Source organism: Leptonychotes weddellii, chromosome 14 (assembly GCF_054177405.1).
Source record: "Leptonychotes weddellii isolate Sample4059 chromosome 14, ASM5417740v2, whole genome shotgun sequence".
Lineage (NCBI taxonomy): Eukaryota > Metazoa > Chordata > Mammalia > Carnivora > Phocidae > Leptonychotes > Leptonychotes weddellii.
The window spans coordinates 77,470,102-77,485,440 of NC_138382.1; the positions used below are offsets into that span (position 1 = coordinate 77,470,102).

A 15,339-nucleotide genomic window follows, 5' to 3' on the forward strand; every position below is an offset into this window, starting at 1 on the left:
CTTACTGCTCCAGATGTGTTCTTGAGAAGTTCATGGGGACGCAGACCCTGGTGCCTCCCAGCTCCCTGGTGTGAAACCGGAGGCAGTGCAGATTCTGCTGGGACGGAGGCTGTCCTCCCTGGGGAGCACTCCCACCTGTGCCAGGGGACAGCCGTGCCACAGTCCTACAGAGCAGCCTGAGCCGGAGGTGAACCCGGTCACCCCCTTCCTCAGCCAGCGGACTGGGCCACCTAGTGTGACAGCTCCCCAAGTCACATTAATTCTAAAGTCCGATGCCTCAGGCAAGCCCCAGTCTGCTGCCCAGGCTCCTGGGGAGCCCCCTTGGGGGACAGATCAGGAGCCCCAGTGGCTCACAGTTGGCCTAAAGTGGCTAGTCCTGGCCACCTGCCTTGTAGAGGGGAAGCTGCCAGGCTGACCGCCCACGATGGCCCCGCTCCCTGCTGCTGGGGACCAGGAGGGGTCCCCTCCCCCATATTCAGAATAACTTTCTGTAGAACAGGTTCTCAGAATTGGAAGAGCCGGACAGAAGGCGTGGGTTAACGGTTCCCCGTCCTTGTCCGGGGTGGGGACTCAGGCTCTTTCCCCCGTCGTCCTCACACTGCCCAGCTGAAGGCACACGAGCCCCTTCCTGGTTTCCTAACTCCTCCCTCCCACCCGCAGCTGCCCACCCCTCCTCACCTCTCCCCACCTCTCCCCACCTCTCCCCACCCCTCCCCACCCCTCCCCACCCCGCCCCACCTTCTCTCCAGCTTCTCTCCACTCTGCGTCACAGAAGATTTGGATCTGGCAGGCAGGCAGGCAGGCTTGGTGGCGGCAGTGGGCACGATGGTAGCCGGGCTGTGGCCTGTGTCCAAGGTGCCGCTCCCGGGCAGCAGAGGGCCTGCCGGCGCCCAGGCTGCGGGGCTGTTGGCCTCACGGGGCTCCGCTGTCCCCTGGCTCCTGAGTGCGTCCCCCTCACTAGAGGTGGTTGTGCGGTGGGGTCTGAGCAGCCTCTGTGAGCCGTGAGCCGTGACCCCAGCGGCAGCCGAACTCAAAGGCACCATGTCAGGCCCTGTCCGTGGTGGCCTGCCTTTTCTAATAAGTCACCCCGGTGACCAGAGTCCTGCACAGCCACAGGAGACAGCAGTGGCCGCTTTTGTGCTGCCCCTACTTCTGTGCTCAGTTTTCTCCCTCCCGCTCTCTGACGCTCTTGGTCTCTGTCCCTTCCACTCTCCGTTGGTCGGTCTCCATCTCTGCTTGGCTTTGCCGCAGGGTCTTTGCGGGGCCCATTTCTGTGGCCAGAAGGCCCGGCTTTTCCTTTTCCTTAAGGAAGCCCTCGAGGCTGGGCTGGAGCCCCACTTCCCCCTTTCCCTTGTCTGCCCGAGCCTCCTGCCTTCCCATCCCAGGACATGGACTGCGTGTGAGGCCTCCCCCACCCCCAAGGGCAGGGTCGTCTGTGCTGCTCTGGGCCCCCACACCTGGCTCAGACTGCACACCCAGCGGGCCCGTGGTAACAAGGGTCAACCCCGCCAGCTGACCAGTGGCGCGCAGCGCACAGCCCAGAAGTCACATGCCCGGTGCCCTACAAGCTCCTCTGTTGAGCTGGGGCTGGGTGGCAGGCGGGCCACGGAGACCGAGCGTGCCCATTGCTCTGAGGGCAGAGCCAAGTCCTTGTAAGTCAGTGAGCCAGAATGCAGGGCACTGTTCACCCGGGCAAGCCGACGGCCTGGCGACCTTCGGTCCTGTGCCATCTGCCAACACTCCCAGGTAGACGGTAACCCGCGCAGGTGCGCGGCGGCACACGGCATTGGGGGCAGCCAGCCCTGGGGAAGGTAGCCTGGCACGCGCCGTGTGCGCGCATGCGTGTGCCCCACCGTGTGACCTTGGCCCAGCCCGAGGCTAGCTGGAAACAGCAGCTGTCTCCTGGCTCCAGGTACTCTGCCTGGAGTGTGGCCAGCCTGGAGGAAGGGGCACAGGTGGGAGGAGGGAAAAGGGGCCTCTGCGGACAGCTGCTACCTCGGACTCCCGGCCAGCTCCAGCCGCATAAATCTCTGCGGGCCGGAGGGGAGGGATGCACACAGGCAGGCGCATGCCATGGGGCACCTGGGGCTGGTCGTCTTGGGCCTCACCTGCTGCTGGGCGGTGGTGAGCGCAGCAAAGGTAAGCGAGGGCACAGTGGAGGGAAGACAGGGTCACTGGCCAGAAGAGCCAGTCTGAGAAAGAGACGCCAACAATCAAAATGGCATTTCCTGGGCACTTCATGTTTTGTGTATATTCTCATTCATATGACAGCCTGCCAGATAAAATACAGGATGCCACATTAAATCTGAATTTCATACAAATCACGAGAAGTTTTCGGTGTGTATCTTCTATGCAGTATTTGGGATATACTAAAAAAAAAAAGTCAATTTATGTGAAATGCAAATGTAACTGGGAGTCCTCAATCTTTATTTGCTGAGTCTAGGAACCCAACACCCCTCTGGCTCTTTCCTCTCTAGAGATGTCGATGTCCCCTTTTCACAGAAGGGGAGACGGGCCCAGAGCAGACGAGCAGTTTGCCCAAGCTCACACAGCCACCAGTGGCTGAACAGAAACCTAAAACTCCGGAGTCTGGCTCCCCGGGTAACCTCCATGTCCCAAGCGGCAGGTCCCCACCTGCTTGCTGGCCAGTCAGGAGGCCGCCCGGGGCGGGTACACCATTGCCCGGGGTGAAGAACAAGGCAGGGAAGGGGCTGCAGGATTGAAACCCCACAGACGCGTGGCCCCGTGGTGTCCACCCTCCTGCTGCCTCCGTCCCAGCTGCCCTGGGGCCTGCCGCTTGGCCCCAGAGGTTCAGGTGCTGGCCTTGGGCCCCTGCTGCCCCCAGGAGGAGGTCACTCTCCGGGGGAGGGGGCTTCTCTGAGGGCAGAGAAGACCAGGATTGCTCCCCGCTGTTCCAGCAGCCAGTGCTACCCTCCCCACCTTGCCCCTCACCCAGGGCCCTCAGGCCAGTCTCAGTTCTGAGAGGTGACTTCCCAGTCCCCAGGCACTGACCTGGCCTGCTGCCCCATCCCAGCAGCTGGGAGGCCTGCCAGAAAAGATGCCTGGAGGGGCGCCTGGGTGGCTCAGTTGGTTAAGCGACTGCCTTCGGCTCAGGTCATGATCCTGGAGTCCCGGGATCGAGTCCCACATCGGGCTCCCTGCTCAGCAAGGAGCCTGCTCCTCCCTCTGGCCCTCCCCCCGTCATGTACTCTCTCTCTCTCTCTCTCTCTCTCTCATTCTCGCTCTCTCAAATAAATAAATCTTGAAAAAAGAAAAGATGCCTGGAGGCCTGAAACAAGGCTGCACCTCCTGAGCCGAGAGATGGGGCGGGGGTAGGGGTGGGGGAGCAGAGCTGCACCTGCCCCTGGCCCCAACCCTGAGGCCCCTGGCAGGAGTTGTTCTGGCTTCCTCCCCGGTTCCCTGTTAGCCTAGACCTTACAGGGCACTGGGACCCCAGCTGGGCCTGGGGGTGCGGAGCTCCCCTGTCCTTGGCTCCCTGGGACGGAGCACAGGTGAGATCCAGGAAGCAGACACCCGCCATGGGACCCGACGGCTTGGGGGGCAGCCCTGGGAGGGGATGGGAGCCTGGCTCTGAGGTTAGACAGCTGTTTCCCACAGGGTGACTTCAAGCAGGAGAGCCTCAGTTCCCTTCTGGGACAATGGGAAGATGAGCACCAGCCCCCAGGACCCTCGTGCAGACCGGATGCATTGGCTGCGTGGGCCCAGTTCAGGGCGAGGGCTAGCTACACAGCAGTGGTTCTGACGGCCTGGGGGGCGGGGGTCTTTCTCAGCACTGAGCACAAGGGCTGTGAGTCACCAGGCCACCGACGCCAGGCCAGCTGGACCCTGGGGGAAGGGGAACACAAGGGGAGCAAACGGGCCATCTTAGAGACGGGGAAACAGCCTCATGGTCACAGCTAGGTGGCCATAGCCGAGATCCAAACCTCTACCCCACCTCTCCTGGCCTACTTGGAAGGCTCCCTGGAGTGGGAACACACTGGTTGACCCAGCTTCCTCCAAGATTCAGGGAGCAGGACACCCTCGGGGTCCGGGACCAAGGCGGTAAGCTGCTCTTCTAGCAACGTGGCAGGTGGCAGGGCTCAGGTGCACATTGGCCCCTCCTTGAAGCTGTCTCTGGGGAACCTCAGGGCACCCTGGGGCCTGCTCAGGTTGCCCCCCAGCCCCGTTCGGGAGACCCGCCTGGGCCTTCCTTAGCCTCGGCTTCCACCCCCAGCTGGGCGCGGTGTACACGGAAGGAGGCTTCGTGGAGGGCGTCAACAAGAAGCTCAGCCTCTTTGGTGACTATGTCGACATCTTCAAGGGCATCCCCTTCGCCGCCCCCCCGAAGGCCCTGGAGAACCCTCAGCGGCACCCTGGCTGGCAAGGTGGGAGCGGGCAGGGGCTGGTGAGGCCCCGTGCCTGGGGGTGCCGTGGGGTGGCTGCCATCCTTACCGATCCCGCTGGCCGGCCGCAGGAACCCTGAAGGCCAAGGACTTCAAGAAGCGGTGTCTGCAGGCCACCATCACCCAGGACAACACCTACGGGGAGGAGGACTGCCTCTACCTCAATATCTGGGTCCCCCAGGGCAAGAAGGAAGGTGGGTTCACCCTCCCCACACCCCGCAGCACGCCCCCAAGCAGCTAGAGACTCAGGCCCTGCCCTTGTGTCTGGGGGGCTCCAGAGCCAAACTTCCCTGAAATCAGCGCAGGGTGCGGAGGGAAGCCGGGGTGGGGGTGGGGGGGTGCATCTGGGGTCGCTGGGTCTGCTCTGCTCTGCCTTAGTCTCCCGGAACCTGCCCGTCATGATCTGGATCTACGGAGGCGGCTTCCTCATGGGGGCGGGCCAAGGGGCCAACTTTCTCAGCAACTACCTGTACGACGGGGAGGAGATCGCCACACGGGGCAATGTCATTGTGGTCACCTTCAACTACCGTGTCGGCCCCCTAGGCTTCCTCAGCACTGGGGACGCCAACCTGCCAGGTCTGCCGGGTGTCCTGGGCACTGGGGAGGGGAGGAAGTGCGCCCACCCCTGTGAGCTCTGGGCTCAGCGGGGGTGAGCCTTAGCTCCCATCGTGCTTGAACAGCTCCTGCCAGTGCCCCTGGAAAGGCCCAGAATCCTATTTGCAGAGCCAGGGAGCTGGAGATGCGCTGTGACATGCAGGAGCCCCTTGGCAGCTGTAGCGAAAAAACAGAGGCCCACAGACTGACAGACAGAGTGGGACCCAGAGGCCCAGCGGAGCAGGTGCAGGGAGCCAGTGAGAGAGAAGATGAGAAATTGAGGCAGCAACAAGGAGCCCCAGACAGACAAGGGGGGCTGTGGCAGGGAGGGAGAGAAAAGAGCAGACTGGTCCTCCTGCTCCCCGCCCCTGCCCCGAGCCTGAGCCCCACACCTGCCCCAGCACCCCACCCGGCCAGCCTCCAGGGGACCCACCATTCAACATCCTGGTGCTCAGCCAGGGTCTCCGTGCAGTCGAGGGCATTCTCATCCCACCCATGTGCATTGTTCACCCTGTGTGGCCCAGGCCCTGGCCCTGATGAAGGCCCATCCCCCACCCTGCCCCCAGGTAACTATGGCCTTCGGGATCAGCACATGGCCATCGCTTGGGTGAAGAGGAACATTGCAGCCTTTGGGGGGGACCCTGACAACATCACTATCTTTGGGGAGTCAGCTGGAGGCGCCAGCGTTTCTCTGCAGGTCTGGCGGCCCCGGAGGGTGGACCTGCCCCGAAGTGTGTGGGAGCTAGCCAATGGGAGCAGGGAGGAGAGGGGCTGGAACTGATGTGTGGGGTGTCCTTGGCCGAGCCCAGGGCGGGCAGGTGCGGCGAGGCCTTGGTGACAGGACCTCTGTGTGTTGCAGACCCTCTCTCCCTACAACAAGGGCCTCATCCGGCGAGCCATTAGCCAGAGTGGCGTGGCAGTGTGCCCCTGGGCCATCCAGAAGAACCCCCTCTTCTGGGCCAAAAGGGTAAGGAGGAGCTGTGGTGGGCAGGGGAGGGGCCTCCCTCTTTTCCACTCTGTCCTGGACTCCATCACCCTCTGCCCAGAGCACTGGCCTCACCCACCTGCCTACCCACCCCCACTCCAGATCGCTGAGAAGGTGGGCTGCCCCTTGGACGATACCTCCAGGATGGCCAAGTGTCTGAAGATTACCGACCCCCGTGCCCTGACGCTGGCCTATAAGCTGCCCCTGGCAGGCATGGAGTGTGAGTGGAGGCTGCTGGGGGAGCCTGGGGGGGCTCCCGGTCGGGAGAGGGCCGGCCATGCTCCTGGAGAAGAGAGGAATTGCCGGGTCTGAGGCTGGCCCTGTCCCCAGATCGCTGGTGTCCCTAGGCAGCTTGCTGCCATGAGCACCCTTGTAGTCTGGTAAGGAGGAGGGCCGTTCTCTCTTCTTATCCCCCGTGGGTCACGACCCCTTGGAGAAGCTGATGAACACGTGGGCTCCAGCCCCCAACAAGACACGCATCTGTGGTCATTTGTGCACAATTTTAGGGAGGTTCATGGACCCAAGACCGAGAGCCTTTGTCCTAGACGGTCATTTGTTCTTCTTGCCACTCACGCAGTGAACACGCACCCACTGAGCACCCACGGCAGCATGCGGCCCTCCCGGCTCTGCTCCTGTGTACCCCGGAATGCCGGGGACCTCATCAGCGCAGAAGGCTGGGTCCGCTCTTGCTCACCTTTTTGATGCTAAGTAAGAGGCCCCATCATTTGCATCTTTACCTGATGCGCATTAAACCATAAGCAAAGCGGAAGCCAGGCGAACACGTGGCCCCAAATGCAAACCAGTCGTTTCCTCCGGCGCGCACGGGAAGGAAGACCCGCCGGGCTGGGCCTCTCGAAGGCCACTGCCTCCACCTGCCCGGAGCCAGCTCTACGGTCCTTTCGGGGCCAGTTCAGGGGTCTGCAGGGCAATGTGGACCTCACAGTTTCTGGCGAACACGCTGGAGCCCAGCCCCGAGAGGGGGTGCCTCCTTCTCCGTCGGTCCTCCTCTTCCTCCCAGAGGCTGGAGGGAGGACAGCCCTGGGCTCCGGACCAGTGCTCCTCGGCCTGGGAAGTTTGGCTCCAGGGCACATGTTTTGATTGTCATAACTGCAGAGGGGCTGCCGCAGGTGTCCTGAGGGCAGAGGGATGCGGATGGACACCCCACAGGGTGCTGGACATAGAATTGTCCCGCCCTCGACGTGGGTGGTGCTGAGGCCCGGGAAGCCGGGTCTAGATCAGAGGAGGCTGGAGGTGGCGCTGGAGTTGAGTCCTGCCCCAGAGGCTGAGGGGAGGAGCAATGGGTACCAGGAGAGTCCGAGCCGGCTACTCTCCCACCCAGATCCCATACTGCACTATCTGGGCTTTCTCCCTGTCGTCGACGGAGACTTCATCCCCGATGACCCCGTCAAGCTGTACGCCAACACGACCGATGTTGACTACATAGCGGGCATCAACAATATGGATGGCCACATCTTTGCCAGCATCGACATGCCAGCCATCAATAAGAACAAGCAGGAGGTCACCGAGTAAGCAGTGGGTGCGGGGCCCAGGGGGCAGTGCCCAGGGGCAGCTGCGGGAGGTCAGCACCGTGCTGGGGGGCCGTCCCTCGCCCTTTGCTGGTGGGGGTGCAGATACCCTCCCACTGGCACTGGGTGGAGGGTCCAGCGCTGGCGTGGTCCCTGCAGAGAGGACTTCTACAAGCTGGTCAGCGGGCTCACCATCACCAAGGGGATCAGGGGTGCCAACGCCACCTTTGACATCTACACTGAGCCCTGGGCCCACGACACGTCCCAAGAGACCAAGAAGAAGACCGTGGTGGACCTTGAGACCGACATCCTCTTCCTGGTGCCCACCGAGTTTGCCGTGGCCCAGCACAGAGCCAATGCCAAGTGAGGACCTGGGCAGGGAGGCTCCCTGGGGAGGCCCACCCACCTGGGATGGTGCACCTGCGCCCTGAGGCCTCTTGGGAGGGTGGCTCGGGTCCCCACCTGGGCCTGCACCACCTGCTTTGCCCAGGCCTGACAAGACCTAACCCTCCTCACCTCCCAGCCTCAGGGGGCTTTGCAAAACCCTCCCACGGTCCTCTGCCCGGCCTGTCACTGAGTGCCCTCCCTCACCCCACGGTCCTTCCCACTGAAAAGTTCTTGAGTTGACCTTCCACCCCTCAAGCTGTGTAGAAGAAAGAACCCTGGATGATGATGGTCTCTGTTGTGGGTTTCAACTTGACCAACTTTCAAAATAACTTAAGCCTGGGACCACATTAAAAATCACTATATGATAATAGCCAATGAAATAAAAAAAAAGTGAGAAATGCTTGGAAAGTAGGAAGACAGTATTATACCTAAAATCTAGAACGAAAGCTTTGCAACAACTAAGCAATAAATGTGGCTCTGAGCTTCCTGTCAGTCAAGGCAAAAAGAGAAACACCCGAGGGCGTATACCTGTCCAATTAAATTAAGATACAAATTCACTTGCAGAGCAAAAAAGATCTTTCTTGATACTGAATTGCAGGAGGAAGCTGCCTCAGTGTGTTTTGGGGTGGTGAATTATAAACACAACTGAAATTGTAGAAGCTTCGAATCCGTGGCTTTGGCCCACGGCTTTCCCTTTCCCAGGTGTCAGGATCCCAGCTTCTTCATGAGTCTTGTGGGAATTCCCCAGACCCTTCCCTGCTCCCTCCACGGCTCCCTCCGGAGCCCATCCCTGAGCTGGGTGGCCCCAGGTGAGCACCTTGCCAACTTGGGTGGTCTCCCCTCCCTTCCTCAGGAGTGCCAAAACCTACACCTACGTATTCTCCCACCCGTCTCGGATGCCCACCTACCCCAAATGGGTGGGGGCTGACCACGCGGATGACATCCAGTACGTCTTTGGGAAGCCCTTCGCCAGCCCCCTGGGCTACCGGGCCCAAGACAGGACGGTCTCTAAGGCCATGATTGCCTACTGGACCAACTTTGCCAGAACTGGGTAAGACAGCGGTGAGGCTGAGCCCAGAGCCCCCTGCCACCTGGCCCTGCAGGCCTGGGTTCTAGTCCCTGCTCGCTCACTTACAGTTGGCCTCCCGGGGCCTCGGTACCTCTGTCTGGGAGGATGGGGCTACTGCCCAGGCCCCGAGATCAGCACCTCTTGGGGTTCCATGTGCCCAGCCAGGGCCCAGGCACCATATAGTGAGGTACCCTGATGGTAAGAGTCAGTGCAGAGGGTGGAGGACTGTCCAGGCAAGCCAGGGCCCAGATGGGCTAGGGACACAGGTCTCCAGCCTCCTGTGAGCCCCCAGCCCGCACCCAGCTTTTTTCCTCCCTGCAGGGACCCCAACATGGGACATTCACCTGTGCCCACACACTGGGATCCCTACACGGTGGAAAGTGGTAACTACCTGGAGATCACCAAGAAGATGGATCGCAACTCCATGAAACAGCACCTGAGGACTAATTACATGCGCTACTGGACCTTGACCTACCACGCACTGCCCACAGTGACCGGAAATGGGGCCGCCCCCGCCCCCCCCTCCGGGGACTCGGATGCCGCCCCCGCCCCTCCCTCCGGGGACTCTGATGCCGCCCCCGCTCCCCCCTCCGGGGATTCTGATGCAGCCCCCGTGCCCCCCTCGGAGGACTCTGAGGGGGCTCAGATGCCCATAGTCATCGGCTTCTAATGTCCTCGACTCCAAGAAGCCAGAGGGTGAGACCCGAGGGATCCACCTCCCCTCCAGAGCTCTTCCTGAATAAAGCCTCATCTCTCTCTGTCTGGCGTCTTCCTTTGCTCCCGAGGCCCCAGCTGGAGGAAGCAGGGCTCTCAGCTCTGTTGCAGCCCCAGGCGCTGGGCCGACTGCCTTTCCCCATGGTGTCCATCAGTCCTCAAGCTCCAGGAAGTCTGGAGAACGCCCCCTCATTCTAGAGAGGAGGAAATAGGTTTGAAGAAGTGAAGTGTCAGAGCAGGACTGGGCTTCAGGTGCGGTCCCTCCGCCCTGGGCTGCTGGTTCCCAGGGGGCAGGGCAGGCGGTGGCCACAGGTGAGAGAGGAGCTGGGCTCTGCGGGCTGTGGCCTCCCCTGGACCAGTGGAGCCCAGCCGCACCAAGTCCTCTGGGGTGTGGGCAGCGACCTCTGTGTTCTAACTGCGGTCTGGGCACCTGGCCTGGGAGGAGAAATGGACTCAGCTTCGAGCTGGATGCGTGTTGAAGAGAGAACAGAGCATCACACTGGAAGGTGAGAAGCACAAGGTGCAGGAGGGCTGGGCATTGGGTGGCTCTGGCAGAGTTGAGGGGCTGGAGGCGGAGGTCAGAGTCAGGGCCATTCCCACATCTGGGAGTCTGGGCATCGGACATCATGCCGAGTGCTTAGGCAGCTTGATGTCACCATGGCCACAGCGGGTGGGCACTGAGAGGGGGGGTCACATGCCCCAGGTCATGAAACTCCAAAGCTAGTGCTCGAAACGATGCTGGGGGGTGGGGGGCGTCTTCCCCACCCCTCACTCATTCTTTCATCTCAGTGGGGCGGTGCTGAGGGCTCAAAGGAGAGAAGGTTCTGGAGTCCTGAGTGGCTCTGCCTGGTGGGGGTGGGGCTGGGGACAGCAGCGCCCAGGAGGCAGCCAGCACGCTTTCCCTCTCTGGCCACAGATGGAAGACTGAGGTCTGGGGAGCCGAGTCCTACAGCCCCACGCAGCAGAGCTACACGGGGCAAACCCGTCCCCCCAATAAGCAGGGTGCGCTCGGGTTGGCCTGTGACCACGGTGGCTACCCTGGGTTTCCTGGCTTGGTCAAAGGCTCTCGGGTGTGAAGAGAGAACTTGTCACAGACTGTGGGGATGGACCCTCGTGGCAGTGTGGGCCTCTCCCGGTGACTGTCCCTGCTCTTGGCCAGTGGAAGCACAAGGATGCAACAGTGTGTCCCTCCTCTGCCACGTTAGTACACACACGACTTCTCTAAGTGTTTCTGTCTGCTCTCAGGAGGCACGGCGGGAGAAACCTCTCGGACCCCAGTGCCTTCGACCAGCCCTGTGATTGGGCACTTCTAGCCCTTGTTGGGGGAAAACACAGTCGTGCCTGCCTGTCATTCAGAAAATCGCATCCCTGGAGGGCTTGGCCACGTCAGAATGGCTGGGGCATCGGGATCCAGGTGTGTGCCCAGCCCCCGGGCTGCTCGGAGAAGGTCTCTCTGGCGGAGGCCAGCCTTGCTGTATGTCTGGGGGACACCTGCTGCTGTTGAGTCATCCCACAATTCATCGGGCTTTTGCCTTTATAGCCTGTAGCCAGAGGCTGAAGTTGAAAATACAGCTGATCCCTGAACAACATGGGGGTTAGGGGTGCCAAACCTCCACACAGTCAAAAATCCATAACTTTTGACCCCCCAAAACTTAGCATCTAACAGCCTTACTGTTGACCAGAAGCCTTATCGATAGCATACATGATTAACACGTATTTTGTGTATGTATTATAAATTATCTTCTTACAATAAGTAAGCAAGAGAAAAGAAAATGTTAAGAAACTCCTAAGGGAGAGAAAATACATTTACAGTCCTGGACCGTAGGGAGAAAAACCCGTGTGAAGGGGGCCCACACAGTTCAAACCGGTGTTGTTCGCTCAAGGGTCAACTCTAATTACGGAGGGGCTGACTGGTAGCTGTCCAGGGTCCTAGAGACTCCCTGCTGGACCAGGAGTTAACCCTTTATGTTAACCTTCAATGGTGAAGCCCAAGGAGGACACTTGGGGAAGCTGAGGACATCACCTGTTTACCACCCTGGTGACACGCCTATTTCCTTGGTGAGGCTGTGCCCTTGGGTGGGCAGTCTTGGGATTCCTCCCCCTCCTTCCCATGCCTCATCTTTCAACCCACCTTGCAGGAAAGGTTCGAACCACCCACCTCCTCCATGACATAACCAAATCACAGACCTGGACAAAGAACACAGCCATCCCAGGGGGCTGCAAGCTCTAAGGGCTCTGGCCTAGCTTTTAGGACAAGTCGGTACCAACAGGACTGCGGCCATAAGCTGGTGATTGCCCGATGCAGTGGACTTCAGAACCACATGGTCCAGGAATTCATCTTGGCCAGTGAAGGGGGAGTGGGGTGGTCTTTCATGGGCAGGACCCAGCACCCATATCCTCACAAAGCAGCATTCAGCAGGGATTCGTCTGACCCCAGCCAGGATGAGTGGCCCCCATGTGTCTGGCCGAGAGAGGTGGGCAGGGTGGGGGCTTCTGGTGTGTTTCTGGGCAAAATCAATTATATGTGGAGTTGCAAGGAGGCTGGAAATCCTCGTTCATAGGTAGCAGATATGCTTATGGAATAAGGCTCAGCTGAAGCCTTAAGGCTGCTTTACAGATCTTTCCCCTGAATTCAAAGCAAGCAGGAGAAGAAGGTTTAAGGACAATGGTGAGGTTGCCGGGAGGATTCCAGTCCAGGTAAAGAGGGGACCATGGGCCCCTGGAGAGAACTGAGGATGCCAAGTCCTGCCCGGCCATAGTCCAGTGGCTAATAACCTCCCCCTGGACTTTTCCCACCCACGTTGCACGTTTTGATCTGTTTACAATCCCACCCCCACCACTAAACGCTGATGGAAATCAAATTTAACCCTGAAACCTGTAAGTTCCTAATGGGTGGTCAACAGAAACCCCAATAAAACAAGCAGAAAATCTTCCCTCTTCCTCCAAAGCTGTAGAAAGGCAGCCACCATACTGGGTCAGGAAATGCAAATGTTATTGTTTAAAAACCAGCACAAAATATATACAACATAAAATATGCCAATTTAACCACTTCTAAGGTACGATTCAGTGACATTGGTGCCGTTCACACTGTTGTGCAAACATCACCATATCAAGTTCCAAAACTTTTTCATCACCCCCAACAGAAACTTTGTACCCATTAATCAATAACACCCCAGTCTCCCTTCTCCTGTCCCCCACCTGGTCATCTCTTCTACTTTCTGTCCCTGATCAGTTTCCCTGTTCTAGATATTTCTAGATATACCTCAAGTGGGATCACAGTGTTTTCAAGGTCCGTCCATGTTGTGGCACGTATCAGAACTCCATCCCTTTCGACGGCTGGATCATATTCCGGTGTGTGTCTCTGTCACACAGTTATTCATAGCACTTCCTTACAATCCTTTTTGTTGCTGTGCAGTTGGTAGTAATGTTCCCACTTTCATTGCAGATTTTAGTATCTCTTTTTTTTCCCTTGGTCAGTGTCGCTAAAAGGTTTGTCAGCTTTGGTTGTTCTTTTTCTAGCTCCTTCAAGTGTATCGTTAGGTTACTGATTTGAAATTTCTCTTCTTCTGTAATGTCTGCATTGGCAGCTAGAAATTCTGCTGTTAGCACTGCTTCTACTATGTCCCATAACTTACGGTGCATTGTGTTTTTGTTTCCACTTGTCTCAAGGCATTTTCTGACATCCCTTGTGATTCCTTCTTTGACCCATGGGTTGCTTGATTTCCACATAATTCTGAGTATTACCGTGTTCCTTCCGCTGTTGCCTTCTGCTTCTACTCCACCTGATTGGAAAAGATACTTCATATGATTTCATCCTTTAAAATTTATTAGGACTTGTTTTGTGGCCTCACAGATGGTGTGTCCTGGAGGATGTTCCACGTGCACTTGAGAAGCACGTGTGCCCTGCTGCTGTTGGGAAGCGTTCTGTGTCTGTCTGCTAGGTCTCACAGAGTGTGGTTCAAATCCTCTGTCCATAGTCATCTTCCTGTCACCTAAATTCTTCTAGCCATTATTGGAAGTGAGGTAGTCAAGTCTCCGACTCACTTCAAACATGTCAATTTTTGCTTTAGGGATGGAGGTTTACAATTGTTATTTTTTCCTGATGAATGGAAATTTTTATTGGTGTTACTGACCTTGTCTCGTTACCTTTTTGACTTAAAATCAATTTTGTCAGATAATAATATAGCCACCCAGCTGTTTACTGTTTTTGTGGAATATCTTTCCCCACCCTTTTACTTTTAAACTTTTTGTAGATTTCTTTCAAAGTGAGTCTCTTTGAATACAACATATTGGTGGAGTGGTTTTTTTTAACCCATTTTGCCAAACTCTGCCTTTTATGTGGAGAGTTTAACCCATTTATATTTAATTACTGATGACTTCCTTCTTCTATTAGCTATTTGTTTTCTGTATGTCCTATATGCTTTTTGTTCAATTCCTCCATTACTGTTTTTTATGGATTTAGTTGATTATTTTTATATAAAGTGCACCCTTTTTGAGTCCCTTCTTCCCTTTTGTATCTATTTCTAAAAAAAGATTTTCTTATTGGTTACCTTTGGGGTTGCAATTAACGTCTCAAACTGAGAGCAACCTAGTTTGAAATACCAACTTCATTCAGTGGTATACACTCAGCTCTTATAAATTCCCAACCCCACTTTTTGTTGTTACTGTCACAGATTATATCTTCATGTATTCTGTTCCCATTAACACAGATTTACACTGTTTTATAAATTTGCTTTATACATTATACAGAAAAAAAGAAGGCTTTACAAACCTAAAGTGAAATGATACAGGCTTTTATAATGATCTGTTACTTACCTCTACTAGTGCTCTTTATTTTTCATATGGTTTTGAGTTACTGTCTAGTGTTTTTTCATTCAGCCTGAAGGGTTAGCTTGTAGGGTTTCTTTTAGGCAGGTCTACTGATAACAAAATCCTTTAACTTCCTTTATCTGGGAATGTCCTCATTTCCCTTCACCCTGAACGGATAGTTTGCTGGATATAGATTTCCTTTTCCTTTCAGTACTTTAAATATAGATAGGTCATCCACTGCCTTCTGGCTGCCATGGTTTCTTTTGATCTTATTGAGGACCCCTTGTACATGACCGTTTCTTTCTTGGTGCTTTCAAGATTTTCTCTTAGTCTTTCAACAATTTGATTACATATATTATATCTCGGTTGGATCTCCTTGAGTTTATCTTGCTTAGAGTCCACTGAGCTTCTTGATGTGTAGATTTATGTCTTTCATCAAATCTGGGAAATATTTAGCCATCATTATTTCAAATAATCTCTCTGCTCCTCTTTTCTGGGATTCTCAGTATGTAGATGCTGTTAATATTTGATGATGTCACCAACTCCTGGAGGGGACTGTTCATTTTTCTACGTTCTTTTTTCCTTTCTGCTCTTCAGGGAGAATAATGTCAATGGTTTTATCTTCAAGTTCACCAATTCTCTCTTCTGCCTGTGCAAATCTGCCATTGAACCCCTCTGGTGAGTTTTTTCATTTCAATTGTTGTATTTTCAGCACCAAAGTTTCTATGTGGTTCCTTTCATAATTTCTCTTTATTACATTTCCTGTTTGTTCTTACATTGTTCTCTTGTGTTCCTTTAGGCATTTTTTGCTGTCTGTGGTTTCCTTTAGCTCACTGAGCATATTTAAGACAG

General features: G+C 56.3%; 1 protein-coding gene across 1 annotated transcript; it reads left to right on the forward strand.

Moving 5' to 3' along the window:
* The first annotated feature begins 112 nt into the window (after window positions 1-112).
* Window positions 113-9,704, forward strand: CEL (carboxyl ester lipase). The gene is made up of 11 exons (XM_081803845.1): window positions 113-2,139; window positions 4,235-4,385; window positions 4,475-4,597; window positions 4,782-4,979; window positions 5,564-5,694; window positions 5,857-5,964; window positions 6,085-6,202; window positions 7,322-7,508; window positions 7,668-7,871; window positions 8,749-8,946; window positions 9,286-9,704. Exons 1-11 carry the CDS (start codon window positions 2,074-2,076, stop codon window positions 9,632-9,634), a joined length of 1,833 nt encoding a protein of 610 aa, XP_081659971.1. The 5' UTR covers window positions 113-2,073; the 3' UTR covers window positions 9,635-9,704.
* Window positions 9,705-15,339: the final 5,635 nt, after the last annotated feature.

Excerpts from the sequence above, each read along its gene's own strand:
- CEL (XM_081803845.1), top strand. The coding sequence starts at position 2,074 with ATGGGGCACCTGGGGCTGGTCGTCTTGGGCCTCACCTGCTGCTGGGCG. Across the intron at positions 2,140-4,234 it reads CGGTGGTGAGCGCAGCAAAG|CTGGGCGCGGTGTACACGGA; the intron begins GTAAGCGAGGGC and ends TTCCACCCCCAG. Across the intron at positions 5,965-6,084 it reads CCCTCTTCTGGGCCAAAAGG|ATCGCTGAGAAGGTGGGCTG; the intron begins GTAAGGAGGAGC and ends CCCCCACTCCAG.